The 18,173-nt window shown below is 49.1% G+C and overlaps 1 protein-coding gene and 1 long non-coding RNA gene across 3 annotated transcripts in view; one reads left to right on the forward strand and one right to left on the reverse strand.

Annotated features, from left to right (window-relative positions):
• VAMP4 (vesicle associated membrane protein 4) overlaps positions 1-2,110 on the forward strand; it is a 39,109-nt gene extending 36,999 nt beyond the window's left edge. For both annotated transcript variants that reach the window (XM_039486284.1, XM_039486283.1), the window contains exon 8: positions 1,497-2,110. In XM_039486284.1, the coding sequence (XP_039342218.1) occupies positions 1,497-1,525 (29 nt within the window). In that variant the 3' untranslated portion in view covers positions 1,526-2,110. The remainder of the gene's footprint in view (positions 1-1,496) is intronic.
• LOC120370933 lies at positions 118-17,008 on the reverse strand. The gene is made up of 3 exons (XR_005584062.1): positions 16,737-17,008; positions 16,188-16,354; positions 118-173 (listed from the first exon to the last, which is right to left on the reverse strand). It is a non-coding gene; the product is annotated as an uncharacterized LOC120370933 (long non-coding RNA).
• Positions 17,009-18,173: the final 1,165 nt, after the last annotated feature.

An 18,173-nucleotide genomic window follows, 5' to 3' on the forward strand; every position in this document is an offset into this window, starting at 1 on the left:
TTTTTTGAGTGTACTGTAGAAGTCTACTGATTTTTATTTCTGAACAGTAGAAGGGAGTCAACTCGAATTACTTATCTTCAGAAACGGAAGAGGTTTCAACCACTGTTATCACCATCACTCCCTTGTGCATCTCCACGGAATCGTCTCCACTGTCAACCATCTTGGATTATCTGCTGGATTTTAAAAATAGGGTTTATCATTTATCTCAAAGGTTCATCTCACTGCAATATCAGCTTTTCATTCCCCGCCAGAGGAGTTTCTATTTTTGCACACCCTAGGTCTTTCAGATTTATTAAAGGTCTAGGGAATCTTTATCCCCAGGTTACTGTGACTTGGGATCACAATCTGGTACTCTACCACCTTATGGGACCTCCATTTGAATTTATGGCAACCTGCTCCTTGTTTCACTTATCTATGAAGATGGCCTTTATAGTAGCTATTGCATCGGCCTGTAGGGTTGGAGAAACTGGAACCTTGATGGCAGACCCCGCATTTACAATATTTTTCAAAGACCAAGGTCTCCCTACAACCACACCCAAAGTTCTTACCTAAGGTACTGTTGGATTTCCATCTTAACCAGTCTATTCATCAACTGGTACCTTTTCCTGACCCACATAAATCTGAGTGGGGGACTTCCCTTCATACACAAGATGTACAATGAGCACTGGCCTCTTTTATCTGGATTGAACCAAGCAGCGTTGGAAATCACCTATACTTGTCTTCATTGCAGAAAGATCGAAGGGGTCCGTGATCTCTTTACAGAGACTTTCAAGGTGATCTCTGGGTGTAGTACCCCTTGCTATGATGCGGCTTGTGTTTTGCCACCCCAAAAGATAATACTACCACAGCATTATTCAGAAACATTCCTGTGTCTAAGATATGCAGAGCTGCTAAGTGGACCCCAGTGCATGCCTCTTCTGAACACTATGCCTTGGTCCATGCCATCAGATCTGATGCAGTGCTTGGTTCTGCTATACCGTCTTTAGTCTTGGACTGGATTCTGAAGCCCCGTGCTCCTGGTGAGGATACCGCTTGGGAGCCACCTAATGGAGCACCCATTGGGACGCCACTTGAAGAAGATAAAAAGGTTAATCACATTGTGCATTAACTGTGGTTTTTGGAGATGTTTCCCTATTGGTGCTCCATTCCCGCCCTCCTTCCTCCCTGTTTTTGTTGGGCGTTCGGATACAGAAGGAAATGAGGGTAGTTCGTCTGTGCAGCCCTATACACCCTCAGAGCGCGGCACAAGGCTGTATAGGGCACATGTGTGGACTGAACGGAAATTGTTAACAGAAAATCTTTGATCAAGGGCTTGCGAGGCGCATGTGCACCAGAAGTGGAGCACCCATAGGTGGACATATCTTGAATAACCACAGTTACTGCACAAGGCGAGTAGCCTTTTCTTTTTCTCTTCTGCAGCTCTGATCAGTAGATGGATATTAGGTTTGCATATGTATGGTTTTAAAGACTTGTTTTGTTTTTTCCTTCTCTTACAGTCCCTATCATCCTGAAATACCACACTTGACTTGATGGCTGGAGAGCTCTGTGGAAGCGGCTCTGGGATGATAAAGCTGCTGTGTAATTTAAATGAAACATATGTATATAACTGAGGTGATTTTTTTCAAGATGGTGAAAGAGGCAAGTAGCCAATTCTAACTACGGCATTCTGAGAACTGCCAAATGACCCTTTTCCACATACATTGATTTATAACAAGGTTGAATGTCCAAACCCTATTTTTTGCTATATTCCAGGAATCCCAGTTTGGAACTAGCTACTTGCTAATACATTTTATTTGTGTATATATAGTTAAGTAGTAATGAGGTTATTTGTAATTTAAACACAGTTTCCTACTGCCAGCTGCCGAAGGTAGGAGCTCAGTTGTTTCATGCAAGTGAAGGAGGAGGAAAGTAGCATTATGTTAAAGGGAATCTAACCATTCTGTGAATAATTGCAAGGATGTCACTTTCTCATGTTTTTTTAAAAAAAATTAGGTTCTGCAAACCAAGAAACTTTCTGTACTGTCATGGAGATGTGCAAGCTAAGTGTTTTCAGTATTGCTGCTTACAGCTGTGACTAAAGACATTCCACTAAACCTATTTTTGACTGTAAGTGTGGAACTCCTGGTGAATCTTTTGTGGCTTTCTGAGGGGGGGAAATGCATCTTGTGATTTGCAGAATGCCAGAGCGTGACAGGAGGCAGCAGCAGAATTGAAAAACATGCTGGTTTGCCTGTCTGTAGTGAGGGGGTCTAAGTACTGAAAGTGCTCATAGGTTATCAGGAATCCACAGAAGATCAGCTTTCCGCTGTCTTATTACACCAAAGCTAGATTGATGATTTTTTAAATATGATCAGTTTGCCCTGATGACTGAAGAACTGCATTAGAAGTGTGCCTGCATTTGTGTTACTTTTAACTTGACTGAAGGAACACATCGTCCTCTTGGGAACATAGGTGTGGGAACTAGAGATGCGGGGGGGCACGGTACTGCAGCATCCCCAGGTTTTATGCAGGGCTCTGCTCCCAGCCCCGCACCCAGAGCTCCACAACCACCTGCAGCCTTGGTCCCCTTGCCACTGTCCACATCTCCCCCTCCCGGAGCCATGGAGCAGCGTGAACACATGTCACCCCCACTCTAAAAGTTCCAGCACCACTGCTTGGAAACATGCAAAGCTTCTTTAGCTCTGAGAACCACAGATAGTCGCCTACTGAGCAGTTAATGTGCATATTTACCTTCCCACTGTGGCATCTGTACAGGGACGCAAAAGTCACAGCCACCCCTCCTCTCCCTAAAAATCTTAAACATGGGTGTGTAATGGCAGAGGAGTGTGTGTGTACAAAGCTTAACATAGGAGGGGCTCAGAGGAAACATGCTAGTTCTCCAGTGCCACTGTTGAGAAAGGGCAGCTGTAAGATGCACAGGGACGTAAATTTGAAAAGGGTAGATTTAAAGTCAGCTGCAAAGTGAGGCAATAGAGACTGTGCGTAGCAGGTGCTAGGACCTGCAGAGCTCAGCCCGCATACAAGAGCTGTGTGTTTCCCTCACTGTTGTCCTTCCACTCCCCTACTGCTGTCAAAGCTATAGATGTGCGTCTCCCCCATTCCTGCATTCTAGCTACCCATTGGTAATCACATCAGTTGGACTATCCTATAAACACTCAGAGAACCACTCCAGCAGGAAAAGGACTCTGGCTTTAGCTATTGCTCCAATGGAGTTTTCATAGGCGAGGACTGAAGCTGTGGAAGACCCTATTGCTTGAATTATGACCATTTTTTATAATACCTCTTCAGCCTGCAGTTACCCAGGGGCAAACACTGGGCTGCTTTGCTATATCAATTCTCTAACTCCTAAGGTATGTGAGGCTGCCAGACTGCAGTGAGTTTGTGACCAACAGGCTTTCACAGACCCCTGGCTGCTGCCAGGAACTGGTCCTCCAGTATACGTACCTGGCCCAGCAAACAATGGGCAGGCTGCATTCTGTGTGAGAAAGGTAGGAATGTCAGAAGTGACCAAGCCTGATCTCTGACTGCCCCTACTGTCGTGACACAAAACCTGCAGTCCTGCTACAAGCTCCTGGGCCGCATCTCGTCCTCCGCACAAGAGTGGTAATAATGCCCAGGATGTTCAAGATCCCCACTCCTGCTGAGCAACTCGGACTGATAACAGATGAGTGAGACGAGGTCCTGTCTGATGATCTGAAGCTCACGGCAGGTTACTGTAGTCAATGGCACCTGAAGCTGAGCTTTTCCAAGACAGTTTCTAGCATATTTGATTTGCATAATACAAGCATGAGCCAGGAGTTAAAAGATTTTCTTAAATGGCCCACGCCTGCAGGACAACCCAAACCCGGTTTACCTCCACCTGACATTGGATACACTGATGTCCCACAACCACTTGAAGAAGACAGCAGCCAAAGTTAGCACTCAGAACAGTATGTACTGAAAACTGTCTGACTCAACCTGGGATGCGAGCACCTGGACACTTAGAACATCAGCCCTTGCCCTCTGCTATTCAACACCAGAGTACTGTGCTCCTGTCTGGTGTCACTCGTGTCACACGAGGCTGGTTTCAGCCAGTGTCTTTAAATGGGGTTTCTCTAATGATCCGCGGTGTAGATGTGGTCAACTTCATACTGTTCCATATCCTTGACACTTGCTGGCAAGCTACCGGCTCTCCACCTGGCTGATGACGATGCTATCAAATGGCTGGGCACCCTGCGCATACGCTGAGAGAGTGAGCCACAGGTCAAAAGAAACAACCTATGTGCAATGTGGACAGGTCATCTTAATATTCAGGGCCATACGTGCTACTTGAGACTGGAGAGCCTGTGAAACAAGTCAGGGAAGGGAGGGTTTGAGCAAGTATGGGCAGCCTCTAAGATTCCCTCTCATTAAGGGATGGTTTGTGCCACAGGTGAGCTGGAGGTGTGGTTGGGGCATTTAAAATAGAAATTCTTGCAGACTCCCTGTGGGCTCACCACTGTGCCTATCAGCTAAGGCAGCATTAAGAGTGCTCTCCTCCAACCTGCAGTGCCAGCTGGTGCTGGTCTCTCTGGGAAGGTAGAAAAATGATCGTAGGAAGTCTCATAGCAATCCTATCCCGATTGGCACATAAGGAGATTTCACTAGTAGATGCTACACCAGTCCTCATTAAGCCTGGGAGAGACTGTTCTATGCCAGTACTGTAGTTTTAGTTGGAGGTACTTTCATAAGCCCCTATTCTCAGGCACTTCACAGCTTTTCCTTCTACCACTCTGAAGACTTGCCCTTCAGGCTGACTCCTCTATCTTGATGTTTCAAAGAGCAGGGCTTGCCAGACAGATGTATCTCTACACACCTATACAAACAGGAATGAAAAGGATGCATCATAGAGAAATAAGAGCCAGGAGGTCAAGACTACAGGGGAAAGATTAAAAGTTTCACTTTTCCAGTCTCCCACTACACCATACATCCGGTGCTAGATTACTATGATGGGTCACACGATGGTAGTCAAATAAAATGTGCTGCCTAAAAATAACAGCATATTAATAGCAAAAATGCTGTCCACTCGCACACAACTCCAGCCTCTATGAGAGAGCAGCTCGCTCCCCAAAAGTGATGAAAAATAACATGGTCATATTACATCTGATCACAAAACCCATTTGCTCAAGTCACACAGAAAGAGATGGCTTTTTTTTAAACTGCCAGTCCTGCAAACTTAGCCTGGGATCTGAAAGTCAAGCTGGGGTTTTTCCCCTTCTTAAAGCATAAAAAGTTACAGAGATCCTGGGAGCAGAAATCATGCTTTGAAATGGAAGGAATAAAAACCTCATGCTTCACAGCTTCAGCCATTCCCTCTAGTAGGGATTAAGATGAAAGCTTCCTGAGCGAAGAGTATTCTACATCTGCCCTTTGCCAGATTCTTTGAGCTTCTTCTGAAGCATCTGAGATAAAACTGGATTAGATGGACCTCGGGTGTGAGCAATTCCTATGCTGCATCTGTGCAACTGCATTGTGTATTCAGTGGGTTTGCATGGGTGTAATCAAGATACAGATGTGGGGTGTGTGGGGCAATCTGAGTGCAGGTGGCTCAGTGGGGGTCTGGGTGTGGTGGGGCTCTGCTTGCACAGGGGCTCGTTGGGGGGTCTGGGTGCAGGTGGTTGGGGCTTGGCGGGGGGGTCTGGGTGTGGGAGGCTCGGCAGGGGGTCCAGATGCTGGGGGAGTGGGGCTTGGTGGGGTGGAGGTTTGGGTGCAGCTCGTTGGGGCAGGGGCCTGCTCCTACACCCATGGCTGCAGGCATTAGCCAACGGCCCTGCGGTGTACCCAGCAGCCGCAGACCATTACATACAAATCAAAATCACTTTAGAAACACACAAAGGCTGGAAGCAACAACCACAAGCCAAGGAATTGTTAATTCACAGCTCCCTCCCCAGCGCCCACTGAGGCCCTAGCCAAGTGATCTGCTTTGCTCTGGGCAGGTTGTGATCCCAGCCGTCGTGTTGGCTGGGGGTTGAGTTGTTTCAGCTAAGCCTGTTTTGTGTAAGCGCTTGAGCTGTTCCCACCAAGTGCAATACAAACATTCCCACGAAATCGCACCAACCAATTGTTATGAATAGAAGAGCAGCCGCAGGCAACTGCAGCCCTGCCAGTGCCTGGCTTATGCAGACATAGGCTTCAGAGAGCACCCAAAGGCAGGCTCTGTGGGTAACGGGTTTGTTTGAAATACGGGCACTGTACACATTTATGCCATTAAGAGGACTCATTACTACATCTTGCCTCGGGCCAGGGGAGGAGGGGGACGGCACCTGCTTTGCATTAGCCCTTCAAGCAGCACATTGCAGAAATACGGTGCCCAGGGCGAAACATCACCTTGCTGGCTACTGTCCAGTCCTGTTGTGTGGGCCAGCAGACGGCTCAGGAGAGCTAGGTGCTAGTCCCAGCTCTGCTGCCCTCACAAACAAGCCCCAGAACCCACATGTGATGGTGATGCCCATTCTCTGCCAGGAGCAGCTGGCAGCATCAAGGGGTCCCTTCTGAAAACTAGCCTCTGTGGCCCAAGTCCTCCAAGTGTTTAGGCCCCTAATGCCCAGTGATTTCAATAGAGTTAGCAACCTACAGATCTTTGAGGAGTGGGGCCTAGGCGACTATAAAAGTTGAGGAAATCAAAGTTAATGAACACTTGAAAACTGAGGGCTTGGTTGATTGATGTCTCTGGCCCGTTCAGTCAGACAGGAATAATACCGCCCGCTGGGGTATTTAGATAAGGCAGCTGTAAAGTGCTGTAAGAACAATTAGGGCAAAATCCAGCTAGTTAATGTTTGGCAGTGGCAGGCCAGAGCCCTATAAACGCTACATCATGTAGCAATCCTACAGGCTCCAACTACTTCTCTGCAGGAGGCTTGGCGTTCAAACAGCTGCAATATGAATTTAGGGAGGGGTGGTGCCATAAGAGCAAATGCCCAGTGGATTTTTCTATGCAATGCCATCGCACAGTAAAGTGCAAAGGGCGCCTCCACCAATACAGTCATTACAAAGGCATGGCCAGTACTGGAACCCAGTGCCAGTCTGCTTTTAATGCTGGAAGGAGAAGATGCCAGTATGGTGACTGCTCGGGGAGAGCCAGCATGGCCAGCCAGGAGGTACTTATCAGCATTATAACATATTGCTTCCTTCTGCCTCTACAAATCCTCCCATAACAGGCCTGCACAGCTGAAGGCTAAGGCGGCTTATCATAAGTTACAGGCTTTGGGGAAATGTTTATTTAGAAAGGGGGCTAAAGGATTGACTGGCTTATTGTGGGCAGGAGGTCACGTTAGAAGTGGAGATCTCATGAAAAACCACCTCACTGTATGCCAACCCCACCAAGGGCATTGCAATGCAGTTGCAGCGTGTTTACAGACCTATCGTTATACAGAACTTGCAGCATGGTAAACATGTGGGCATGGCTGCTATTTCGAACAGGGTGTACCTGTTTCCTACACTCATTTGGTTTAATTATGTATTTGAGCTGGCTGGTCAATTTCTGTCAAAATATTTTTTTTCAGGGGAAAATGGGATTTCCAGACAATCAAATTGTTCCACAGAAAAAAAGTTGATTAGACCAAAATTTTTCCAGTGGCAAACTGAAATGATGGTTTTGGGGAGTGGAGGGGGAGACTAGGTCACCCCCAAATGTTTGTTTGAAAAATGGAATTGCACTGGATCCACTTGATCTGCCACAGTGCCTCATGGGATTTGTAGTTTGTGTGCGCTAGGCTGCCTGCATGGCCTACGTTTCCGATGATGCATTGTGGTCTGCCCTCTGGCTGAGCCACCCCAGTGCATCATGGGAGTTCCAGGTCTGCAGTGCATGAGTACCCCACTATGCTCTGCTTTGCGCATGGTGAGACAGTTCCTGACTCAAAGACTTTCTAATCTAAGGCAACAGGACAGAGCCAAGGGTGGGCAGATGGAAGTGTTGTTATCCCCATTGTACAGCTGGGGAAAACTCCACCAGAGAGGTCCTTTGGGGCCATCTGCCTGTCCCAAGTCAGGGTAAAGGAGGAGGGTTGGGCGTGGGGCTAGCAACTCCACCCCGTAAAAATCAGCTTGCTACAGAAACGCCAACAATAGAGTTAACAGAGACTTTTAGCCTGGAAAAAGAAGGGTCTTCAACTCGACGCATGACGCTGGGTGGTGAAAGCCGCGAGGAAGCCACTAAGCCGATCACCCTTCTTACAACCAGGAGGATTACCATCGGCACATGGAACGTGAGGACCATGTACGAGTCAGGAAAGACGGCGCAGGTTGCAGCAGAGATGAGGAGCAACAACCTGACCCTACTAGGCATTAGCGAGACAAGATGGACGCAAGCACCAGACAGGCACTGCGGTGGAACCCCCAAGGCAAGCGGAAAAGAGGCCGCCCAAGAAATACCTGGCGACGCGACCTTCAGGTTGATAGCAAAAAAATGGGCTATACCTGGAACCAGCTAGAGCGAATGGCCCAGGAGAGAAGACTCTGGAGATCTGTGGTTGGCGGCCCATACCCCGGTTGGGGTGACGGGCATGAATGAATGAATGATGACAGCTGGGGAACTGAGGCACACAGAGATTAAGGCCAGATTTTCAAAAAGAGGTCAGCATCCACTTTGGTCAGCAGAGCCCCTTTGAAAATTGCGCCTCCTGGGACTTGCCCACAGTCACAGAGCATGTTGGGGGTAGCGCCGGAAAGCAAACACATCCCTCTTGAGTTCCAATCCAGTTCCACAGGACGCTCCCTGCTGGAAAGGCTCTGGGGATTCCAAATTGAATATGAGACAACAGTGTGATATAATTGCAAAACCAAAAGGTACCATCATGCTGGGATGTACTAGCAGGGCTGTTGTACGTAAAACCGGGCAAGTAAATGTCCCGCTCTACTTGGCACTGGGGAGGCCTCAGCTGGAGTACTGTGTTCAGTTCTGGGTGCCATGCTTTAAGAAAGATGTGGACAAATTGGAGAGAGTCCAGAGGAGAGCAACAAAAATGATGGATAGAAGGTTTAGAAAACCTGACCTCTGAGGAAAAGTTAAAGAAACTGGGCGTGTTTACTCTTGGGACAAGAAACCTGAGGGGGCACCTGGTAACAGTCTTTGACTATGCTAAGTGTTGTTATAAAGATGATAGTGATCATTTGGTCTCCGTGGCCATGGACGAGAAGACATGGACGTAATCTGCAACCCCATTTCTAATCTAGCACAACACCAGCCCCATACGATCCTGACCCCTAGAATCCTGCATATATCCGCAGCCTCTTATGAAGCCCCAGCCATAATCCCCCAACCCCTCATACATCCTTGGTTCCCCCACGGAACCCCTGCCCCCCAACACCTATGAACTCCCCCCATATACTCTAGGATCCCTCAGCTACCTCAGTTCCACCCCCTACCGCTCCAGGACTCCTTGGCGGGCTAGGTTTTTCCCCCAGCACTCCCCTGCTTTGGGCCCTTACCCCCACACACCCTGCTGTGCCCTAGCTCTTAAATAGACTCCCTCCCAGACCCTTCATGTATTTGTATGTTCCCGCAGGCTGCAGGATCCCCCTCCATCACGCCCCCTCCAAAGTCCCCAAGCGCCCAGGCCCCCTGGACCTGGCCATACATCATACCTGGGCTATCCACATTATCCCCCCCACCCCCAAACCAGGAGATTCCCCTAGCTCCTTGTGCAACCCCCTGCTCCACTTCCACAGACCCCCTATCCAGCCCCCTATGTACCTTGGTGTCCCTCCAATCTTCTCAGCTCCGCCCCCCTCCACAACTGCACCTTGGCTCTCCAGACTCCCCTACACTCCCTGGCGCCATGTCCTCCCCCCTCCATCCCCGCTCCCCAAGGCAGGTCACCTTGCTGTTCTAGGTCACAGTGTTGCTCAGGTTTGGCCTGCCCCCACCCCTCCAGCGTGAGGGAGGGGCCGCCAGGGCAAATAGAAGGGAGTGGCTTTGTAACCTGGTCCATGGGTTGCAATGTTGTGAGAAATTTTGGCCAACTCAAAATGTGTGTGAAAATATGGCAGTGGTGTCAAGCCAACCTTTCCATGACACGTTTCCAGTTGAAAAGCTTTGACCAGCCCTACCGTTGAGCCACAAGGAAGAAAGAAACAACACCGAGGGTTTTAAATAAATATTGGCACAAGAGAACAGGAGGTGATGTAAATGCTCCTCTTGAAGTCTTTGCTTATCTAAAGCGTGTGCGAAAGGCCCCCAGCTCCCGATTTCTCACGCTGGTCGCTGCTTCATTAACATGTAAACACAGCTACATTGAGTTCTGTGGCTGCAAGGTAGGAAAGTGGTGCGGCTGCATGCTAGGGTAGCCGGTAGGATGAGGCCATCTGTGGCTATTTCTGGCACGATGAGAGCGGAGCAGATGCCTTGATGCGCTTGAGGCATGTCTTACCCATGGGGCAGGCGTCCCTTTAAGGGGAGCATATATGCAGTTCTAAAGGGCTCTTTAAATCTAGCTGCAAAAGGCATAACATGCAATAATGGCTGGAAGTTAAAGCCGTTCTAATTAGAACTAACACATTTTTAACAATGAGGGTGTTTAACCTTTGGCCCAAGCTACCAAGGAAGTGGTGACATCTCCATTGCTTGGTCTTCAATGCAAGACAGAACAAATTGCTGGAAGTTGCTTTAGCCAAATTATTGGGCTTGATACAGGTGTCATTGGGTGAGGTTCTCTGGCCTGTGTTATTCAAGAGAGCAGATGAGATCTGCTAGGGCTCCCTTCTGGCCTTGACATCGATCATGCCAAATAACCAAAATGACGAGACCTACAGCATGGGGTCGGGCAGGGCACCACCAGCACGTTAATGTCTGTAGGTGTGACCCTAAAGACTGCTCAGGCCCCAAGTGAAATGCAATTGACAGGAGTCACTGGGTCGCTGTATGACTAGTGGTCCATGCCCCATTTTGGCACAGTTCACAGACATAGCTCAGGGCTGGAATAGCGGGTGAGGCAGGAGGTACCGTAGCAGAGCTGTGTAGGGGAATGCCTGGAAGAGCAGGGTTGCAGGTCCGGACTGATTTGCATCACCAAAGCACTGATCAAATACATCAGTAGCAGCAGAGAATGTGCATGGAAGTGCCCAGGGACTGAGGGTTGAGGCGGGTCCTGTTGACATGCAGCAGTGGTAGGAGCTGAGCATGATTACACAGTGCCTGTGTGACATGGACCATCTGGGCCAACGGCAGCCCTGCTGTACTGTACATGAAAGCGAGCCCTTCCAGGCAAAGATGCGTAAGCCATACGAATAACATGCTGAGCCCACACTTAGATTGATTGCCTGTCAAATGCAGAGCCCGTCAGCTCCAGTCCTTCTAACCCTCTCCCTCTCCCACCTAGGGGCCATGCTTTTCTCCTTGCCAAACAAAAGTATTTACAGCTAGGGAGCTCTGTGCGGCTGGAGCCCTGCTGTGGCATCGGCAAGACACAGGCACATCTGTGTACATTAATGGGGGCCTACATGCACTGCAGGCAAATTGTACGTAGACCCAGGCAGGACGTAGACAGCTGAGGCTACTTGTGCATACAGCGGGGACTGCAGACAAGCTAAGGGCAGCGTTGTCTGTAACCACATGTTGTCCTGCCCTGAGTCCTTGCTGCTCCATGCAGCTCCTGTATGTAAGCATGGCCGTCTGCACACTTTGACAGAGTGCCACCTCTGCCTTTGGGCCTGCCTTGTCGAGCTGGTTTAAACCGTTGGAGTTGGTGACAAAGCAGGCAAATTTCCAACCAGAGCAGCCTTGGAAAGGGTTAAAGCTGAATTTGCTTCAGCAGAGTCCAACCGGGTGCCCTCCAACCTGGCATTGTTACCAATCCTGCCCCTTTGAAAGGCCCCTGGCTGTTAAAGTTTGGAAGGGTTAAGGTTTCCCAGGCCCTGATCCCAGCACCCACGTTAGATCCCAAACAGAGAGCCAGTATGACGGCCCCTGAGCCAACTGCTGAGAGATGAGGAGTAGACATGTCGTGCCGCCCTTGAACAGTGGCTCATCTCCACCCAGTGGCCCTCTCAGACCCCACCTGTGCCAAGGAGCAAGCCAGCAACAGCCCCTTCTCCTGGGGTAACTTGGCTCTGAGGCACAGCGTCTCGCCGTCTGGGGAACTTTGTTTCTCAGGCTCAGAGCGGCTTGGGATGCAGGTTTGTCACTGCAAGCACCCGAGGGCCCAGAAATACACCCGAGGGAGAGGCGGGGGTGTGTGTGTGTGCGTGTGCTGATGACGTTCTGTAGCTACAGATGGGCTGCTCTGGGCACAGAGCCAGACATTAGCTCTGTTGGCTCAGATTCTTAGCTGACTGCTCTGGCCCAGAGCAGTCTCGTTGCAGTACTGAGCCTGCACATGTCCATCCATGTCTATGTGTCCTCTCCCCCTCGGCTCTCTCTCATCCCCTGGGTTCATGAGGCAGATTTAATTGCATTTTGTAAAAAAATATTATTTTTGCTAGCAGCTGTGCTAATGTAAGTGCTGTCAATCTCACACAGCACCCTTCCCATGGCTTGAGCTGGTGCCACTGCAAGGAGCTGGGATGTTCTCTGTGCAACAGGGCTAGCCAGAGAGGAAATGAAGAGATTAAAGCACACAAACTCTTAACAGATTTAAAACCATGGTATTTCTTAGTAATAAGATTTAACATGCACAAGGATGACAAAGGGAAGCATGAGTCCTTTACTCAACACATCATCAACTAGCAGATGCAGGTGAGAGGATGGGTTTGGCAATGAATTGGTGCATGGCCTTGGGGGAAGTCAGTTTCCTCATCTTTACAATGCTGCTGCTGATACTCGCACACCCCTATTAAAATGCTTTGAGTGCTAGGGAAATGCAGGGTATTTATTAATAAATCACGCTTTACTCTCACAGCTTCCACAGTCTCCACATGGGTGAAATTAAAGGATTAGAGGATTAGTAAACATGCCTTAGACTCAAAGAGCTCAATTTATTTAGTTTACCAAAGAGGAGGTTAAGGGGTGACTTGATCACAGTCTAAAAGTATCTACACAGGGAACAAATATTTAATTATGGGCTCTGCAAGCTAGCAGAGAAAGGTCTAACACACTCCGACCGCAAGTTGAAACTAGACAAATTCATACTGGAAATAAGATGTAAATGTTTAACAGTGAGAGTAATTAGCTATTGGAGCAATGTACCAAAGGTTGATTCTCCATCACTGACAATTTAAAAATCAAAATTGGATGATATTCTAACAGATTTGCTCTAGAAATTGTTTAGGGGCAATTCTCTGGCCTGTGTTACACAGGGGGTCAACTAGATGATCACAAAGGCTTTTTCTGGCCTAGGAATCTGCATATCAATCTATAAATACGAATCTGACAGCTAGGGAAGGGCAGGATTAGATTTCCAAGATTACTCTGCTCAGTTACCATGTAGGCACCCAATGGAAACAGCCAATAGGAATATTAAAAAAAAAAAAGCAAGCAAACAAAAACAATGTTAGTGTTCTAGCCTGTTGCCCACTACCATAGTATCAGAGCACCTTTCATGTGAAATCCATGGCAATTACTATGGTCCTAATAGATTTCATGGAGTCTCTAGCACTGCCACCTTCATACAGTTGGGAAAATTTGCCCCCAAAATCAGCGAGACCAAATACAAGTGTTTGCTAGAAGGTATAAACCCAGAAACTTCGGTTTGGCCTAGACAGTACCATGGAGAAGATTTTATGACTTGGCATCACCAGATAAACTGGATGAACATTAACCATGTGACATTTGGGACAAAAAGCCATGTCATGCTGCAACATTGTCAATCCCCTGCATTCAAAAGTCATGGGTCAGGTCCCCAGAAATCAGGAATTTGACTTAATTTTGGGCTTGACTCTTTAGTGTGAACATTGTCACATTTCCACGTAACCGTGAGAGCTAAAGACTTGCTTTAAAAAAAAAAGATGGGCCAGCCTGTGGCCCTGGGGCTAAGAAAAAACAAACAAACATCATGAGTCTTGCAATAGAGTCATGAGAGTTGGCAATACGGCTGCTGGGAGATATTAATGAGACGATGGTGTGTAAGATGAGCAAAGTAATTATCCTGCTATAATTAGGTAGAGTAATCGGATCAGTTTTTGAGAGCACATTCCTAAAAAAATATGGTCCACACAGGCGAGAAAATGGCACTAAAATAATGTGGCATCAGAGGTTGGATATGTTGAGGCTAAAGAACTAAAGGAGGGAGAGGATAACTCATAGAGAACATCGGTGGAGGTTATGAAGAGGGCAGGGAGAGATTATTCACTTGTTAAGAAAAGAACAAGAAGAAATAAGCTTACGCTGCAGAAGGGAAAATTAAATATTAATAGGTTGGAGTGCAGGAAAATAAGAACAGTTAATCAATGGAACAAACTGCCAAGGGAGACTGTGGACTCAGCATTACTGGAGCGATTGCAGGCTGAGCCCCTGTGCAAGCAATAGGACTGAATCTGTTGTCTCAACATCCCACCATGCAGAAAGGGGGATTTGAACACATCACCAAAGCCTGCAGACCTTGAAAAGCCGGTGTTGCAGGGCAATGGATCAGCTTCTCCAGAGGCATCAGGGTGTGGGCTTTAATGCAGCACCACTTGTCCAGCTGACTGGCAGCTGGAACACCAGTGCTGCTCCTCAGTCACTGCCTCTGGCTCATGCCTTACACCAGATTAACACCAACTGATCCAACTACTCTCCTATCCATCTCTCTCAGGGCGGGTCTACACTACACAGGTCAAGGTAAGGCACGTTATGGCAATCTAACTATGTCAGTGTCTCCCCTACAGACTTGCTCCCGCTGATGTAAGTGCCCTACTACACCAACATAAAAACTCCACCTCCATGAGAGGCATAGGGCTTATATCGGTGTAGTTAAGGTGACGCAGGAGCTGTGGAATTGACAAGAAAACCCCTCCCTGCCCCAGCTCCCCTGGAGAAGCCCAAGAGTCCCCCTGCCCACTCCCTGCTGGGAACCTGGCAATCTTGAGCTGTGAAATTGACAAGGCAGGCCAGCTCCCTGTGGGGAGCAGGCAGGGGTGAGGAAGCGGGGGTGAGAAGCCCTAGGTGGCTTCCCCAGGCTCCCAGTGGGGAACAATGGGGGGCAAGAAGCCCCAGGCAGTTTCCCCCCACTCCCTGCAGGCAACGGGGAGCAGCGGAGGCAGCCCACCATTAGCCCTGGAGCCTGTGGGGCAGCCAGGCTCCTGGCAGGGAGCTGCCAGTGAAGCTGAGAGACTGGGCTCCCAGCCACCCCCTGCCCCTTTTAAGTCGGTGGAAGCATCCCTGGTGAGATGCACACCACTGACCCAAGGAGTACAGACATGAACCACCACAATAATTACTGTGTTGGCTAGAAGTTGACCTAATATAGGTCAACTTACAATTGTAGTGCAGACATACTCTCAGTCTCTGCATTGTTCTCTGAATTCCAGCGGTCATGGACCACAATGCCACTGCGTTAGTGCTGTACAAACAAAGAACAAAAAGATGGCCCTGCCCCAATGAGCTTCCAGTTTATATTCTGGCACCATTATTGTCAGGCATTTACCAAGTCACCCAGGGTCAGCTTCCTTTGTGAAAAATCCACCCCTCTGAGCGACATAGTTACACCGACCTAACCCCCCATGTAGACAGCGCTATGTCAGCGGGAGAGCTTCTCCCATCAACATAGGTACTGCCTCTTGCGGAGGTGGATTAACTACGTCAACAGGAGAGCTCTCTCCCGTCGGCTTGGAGCGTCTTCATTAAAGCACTACAGCTGCATGAGTGCAGCTGCGCCAAGCAGTGTTTTAAGTGTAGACTTGCCCTCAGGCAAAAAAGCATAGAGAGCACCTCTACAGTCACTGCAAATTCGGAGGGAGCTAGTCTTAATAAATCCCCTATAGGAACGTTGCTCCAATACTGTAAACAAGAAGAATGGAAGGTTTTCGATATTTTGGCCATACGTGGGCTTGGAAGGAGCAGGTTTTCAGTCGGTGAGTGTTGGTTAATTGAAATGTACAGCTAGGCAAAGTAAGAGAAATGCTGCTTAAGAACTTAGAGTTTGCCCAGTTCTTAAATCAGTGAGGCACAAGACCATGTAAGTGACTTGCCCACAGTCACACTGGAGGGCTGGCTAATCTGAGAGTTGAACCCAGATCCCTGGCCACTAAACTCTCCTACTTACAAGGATGCCCATTCTGTAGTCAGTCCAGCTGTCTCAGCCACACTTACTTACCTGACTTCTCCTCATAAGTAGACTCTACATCTCTGTAGTCCATTGAGGGGAGTGGCTCCTCCCCGTCTGGGTCTGTGGGCGGCCAAGCTGCCCCACTACATCTCTTTGGGGGGGGGGGTCACCTGACGTGGAGAATCAGTGGGGTGACGGGAGTCGTGAGCTCGGGCCTGTGATCAGGGCCAAACAACAAACACAGTTATGGAGCCCCAGCCCCTGGTCAGGGCGGGGCAGCAAAGAGTCTCTGGCTCAGGCCTGCACTCAGGCTGAGCGGCAAACAGTTGGGCCTCCTAACTCTGGCAGAGGGCCAACAAGCGCAGGCTTCTTGCCTAAGAGATGGGGAGACTGCCACCCACGGCTTGGGGTGGCAGGGGGGACGCCAGCCCACCCACTCCACTGCGTCCTGGCCCAGGGCCCTGGCAGTGGCGGAGCGGTTTGCCACTGAGTCAGCAGGAACCTGACCACAACACGCTGACTCACTCACTGTCAACATTGCAGCCAGACAGGTGTCGGCTCCCCCGGGACACTGCCTAACTCCCCCTCAGGGTGTACCTGGCTCTGTAGAGGGTCATCCGGGAAGAAGGCCTCTGTCAGCGCTTGCAGCTCCTCCCTGCTCGGGTCTGTAAATGGCCCTGGCCAGTCCTGCAGCAGCCTCCCAGCTCCGGAGCTCACAGGAGGCATCTGGCTTCTCTGGCAGCTACCTCCCAGCTGAGTGCTCCAGCCCGCCTTTTGTACTTCCGGTCCTGCCCACTAACTTCCGGCGGGAGGATTAGCATGGTGTGGCTCCGCCCACCAGGGTTCAATGAAGGGCTCCTCCCCCTCCAGGTCTGTGGGCAGCCAATCTGCCCCACTACAATCTCCCAGACAATGCTGCGATGTCAATCATCTTTCACACACCTGCTGGGCTTACATTGCCCTTAACTCCAGTATCTATTCGGAGAATCACTCTGTGTTTATTTATTTCCAGTATCAAACCAATTTGTTGTACACAACCACTTGGCTATGTAAGTGTACTGTGACTGAGCAAAGAACTCTGTTTCTGCACCACTGCTTTCTTCTCCAGCTATATGCTTTTATATGGGGGTACCTATATATTTGCAATTTGCATACAAAGCAACACACCTTTGCAATATGGTTGCATTTAATGGCCCTTTGGCGACTGCCAGTGGCAAAAATCCCCAACTGCTGGAGATGGGACACTAGATGGGGAGGGCGTCTGGCGTCTGGACGGTGGGTCTTGCCCATGTGCTCAGGGTCTAACTGAGCACCAGATTTGGAGTCTGGAAGGAATTTTTGCGTAGGTCAGAATGGCAGAGACCCTGGAGGGTTTTCACCTGCCTCTGCAGCATGGAGCACTGGGAGGGATAGCTCAGTGGTTTGAGCATTGGCCTTGCTAAACCCAGGGTTGTGAGTTCAATCCTTGAGGAGGCCACTTAGGGATCTGGGGTGAAAATTAGTCCTGCTAGTGAAGGCAGGGGGCTGGACTCAATGACCTTTCAAGGTCCCTTCCAGTTCTAGGAGATTGTTATATCTCCAATTATTACCTTTAGGTTTAAACTAGAATAAATGGTGGATTCTTTGTAACTTGAAGTCTTTAAACCATGATTTGAGGACTTCGCTAACTCAGCCACAGGTTAGGGGTCTATTTACTCCTGCGCCAAAAAATTAAAAATTCTGCACCAATAAATAAATACACATTATTTTAAAATTCTGCCAATTGTATCTGTCAAATAAATGTGGAGGCTCCAGCATGGCATTGGGGAGTACAGGCCACTGGCTGCACAGAGGTAGGAGATAACTGTACGGCTCCCACCCCCCAGGACATGGACTCAGCAGTGAGGCTGCACCCAATCCTGACACAGCGCAAGGACGGGACTGCCCCAGAAACACCCTAGGGCTTCTCCATGCCAGGTGCACCAGGTGTGGACAGGCAGGCTCAGCAAGGCAGGATCCAAGTGTGGAGGGGCTTAGTGTGGGGGGATCTAGGTG

This window comes from Mauremys reevesii, linkage group 8 (assembly GCF_016161935.1).
Source record: "Mauremys reevesii isolate NIE-2019 linkage group 8, ASM1616193v1, whole genome shotgun sequence".
Classification (NCBI taxonomy): Eukaryota; Metazoa; Chordata; order Testudines; family Geoemydidae; genus Mauremys; species Mauremys reevesii.